Source organism: Buceros rhinoceros, unplaced genomic scaffold (genome assembly GCF_000710305.1).
Source record: "Buceros rhinoceros silvestris isolate BGI_N320 unplaced genomic scaffold, ASM71030v1 scaffold18699, whole genome shotgun sequence".
Lineage (NCBI taxonomy): Eukaryota > Metazoa > Chordata > Aves > Bucerotiformes > Bucerotidae > Buceros > Buceros rhinoceros.
In genome coordinates, this window is record NW_010433492.1 from 1 (window position 1) to 2516 (window position 2516).

The 2516-nt window shown below is 56.6% G+C and overlaps 1 protein-coding gene across 1 annotated transcript in view; it reads right to left on the reverse strand.

The window, feature by feature from the left end:
• Positions 1-473: 473 nt before the first annotated feature.
• Positions 474-2516, reverse strand: part of LOC104500486 (apoptosis facilitator Bcl-2-like protein 14) — a 2926-nt gene continuing 883 nt past the window's right edge. The window contains exons 2-5 of the mRNA XM_010144138.1: positions 1766-1900; positions 1325-1386; positions 805-1062; positions 474-521 (exon numbers count right to left, since the gene is read on the reverse strand). Of these exons, the coding sequence (XP_010142440.1) occupies positions 474-521; positions 805-1062; positions 1325-1386; positions 1766-1900 (503 nt within the window). The remainder of the gene's footprint in view (positions 522-804; positions 1063-1324; positions 1387-1765; positions 1901-2516) is intronic.

Sequence of the window (2516 nt, forward strand, 5' to 3'; positions counted from 1 at the left end):
TTACTCCCTGTATAAGGGCCGTACACGCCACCATTCGACAGGGCTGGCTGGCATTTAGGGAACAATTTATTGGAGTTTTAGGGTTTTTTCTTCCCTGAACTGGACACTTGGTTGACAGCAGAAGCTGCAAAAATTATGTTGTACCTTCACAGACCACAGACTAGAAAAGCAGGTAAATAAATACACAAACACGAACAAACCGTGAGCTCCAACACACGCATTTGGCAAGAGCTAAAAAGGAAAGCCAGGGTGAAGTCGGGGCGTTGGTAAATTGACAGATCTTGGCCTCCAGCCAGGTGCGGTTTAAGTGTTTCACGCTGCTCTGGCTATCGCTGTGGGGTTCCGCAGAAGGTTCTTAAATCCACCGCTCAGACCGTCACCCCACATCCAGGTCACCCACAGGGTCTGTCTCCCTGTCAGGAATTCTGATGCTCGGGTGCCCGGGCACCGCCGGCCCCTCGGCGCAGCCCGTGTCAGTCCGGGCTCTCGCAGTTGTCCGTGCTCAGCTTCTCTCTGTTTTGCTGAGACAGAAGAAAATACCCTGTGAGGTCCCTGCCCAAGCTGACCTGGTGGTCTTGGTCATCTACGTGGGTTTAGGAGGAAATTCTCCCTGAGGAAAGCTGCCGTTACAGCAAACCACAACAGCAGCCCAAACAGCACAGGGCAGGATCCAGCTCCCAGCTACCCGCCCCAGTACAAGGCAGCATAATTGCTCCCCAGCAGGTCCTCCAGGAGCCCGAAAACTACACCCCTCACCCTAACCTGCTGCTGGAAGCTCAGCCCAGTCTCAGTCCTTCTCCCTACCTGGAGGATTTTGCCGTAGGGTACAAACGAGTCTTCCAGGTAGCGGGTGCCGAAGCCCATGATCCTGTTCACTGCCTGGTTGCGGATGCCGGCCACCCTGGCGGTGAGGTGCACTGCGAAGGCAAACTGGATCTCTTGAGGGTTGACATCGGGTCTGCTGGCTGTCATCTCCCTGCGGACGTAGGCGTCAGCCAGGATCTTGAAGGAGCTGTAGGACATGTCTCTGAAGAACGTCCGGAGCCGTGCGTCTTCCCTCACCTGGTTAAGAAGCAAGTGAATATACATTACGAGTGAATAACTCAGCATGTCACCATGTGCTGATGCCTTCACGCTAGGATTGCAGTGGAGGGAGGACAGACAGACAGCCATGAGCACACCCAGTCGGGGAATTAAAAGACACCATTTCCTTGATGCTACTGTGCGTTCGCCTGTGCCAGGGAAGCCAGTGGTGTTGCTGCTCTGCAGCAATACAGAGCGTGGCCCAAACCCCATCAAGCCCGTCCAGCTGACCGCAGCTCACCTGCCTGTCCAGCTCGTCTCCTGCACTCTGCAGCAGGGCCACGATCCTCCTGATGGCCTCATCTGCAGGGAGAGGAGAACCCAGGTGATCTCCAGCCCTTTCTCCAAGCCTCACCACACCCAGATGCTCTGTTCAGTCCCCAGGAAAAATTCCCTGAGCGATATTTTTCCACCTCCATCCCTCCAAAACCCCTTTCAGCCTATTGCCAAGTGACTTGTCATCCTCAGCCAGCACAAACCCTCTCCTGCCTTTGGATTTCTCTTTCCCCCAAACAAACGGTGATGTGAGAATCTCCCTTCACGCGCCTGTTTAGGTCCCGTAACCCCTGGGTCAGGATCCAAGGAGGGTTTGGGACTCATGCAGGCTCTCCACGGGGACAGGCCCCGGGGACATGTTTTCCAGGGGTGCCAGCGATGAAATCCTTGCAAAGGCAACACTCACCGACCCCATCGGCGCCGGCTGGCTCTGGTGGCTCCCCACGTGCACGTGCTCTGCTCCCCTGGCCCTCACTGCCCTGCACAATGAGCCCGATCTCGTCCGAGACTCGGGCGTAGTAACCGTCGGGCTGCTCCACATCTGCCGGCAGAAAAAACAGGTATTCTGAAGTGAGGATTATTTTTTGGTGTTGACTGTTGATTGAAAGGGAGAAGCAGCAGCAGCAGTGGCTGCGCCCATGGGTGCTGGTGCCCAACCTGGGTTAGTGCATACCGCCAGGGAACCACGGGGCTGTGCTCCCTGGGCTGTCACCGAGCGGCTGCGGCTTGCCCTGCATCCACCAAAGCTTCACCAAACCCCCCTCAGCAGCTTTTCGGCAGGTGAAGGGCTGGGACAGGGCTGTTCCGCAGGCTCTGCCCGCTGTGCCGCAGCCACCGGCTGCCCGCGCCCCTTCCCGCTGCAAATCAAAAGCAGCTTAAGGTTTAATCTCAGGTCTGGAACGCAGGTTGAAACTAAACCAGCATGTTCCTTGTTTGCCGGGTGGGGGGAAAACATGTGCCTGGCTGGTGCTTGGGGTAACTTGCTGTGCTCACAAGTCAGAGCAGTGACGTGTGCCCGAAGCACGGGCACACCGACCCCTTCCTGGGGCAGTAAGTTGAGATCAGAGGCCCCCAGCCTATCCCGAAGCCCAGAAAGCAACGGGAGGGGGATGCTTGGGTTAGAAACCAATACTACACACTCCAGCTTTCCACAAGGG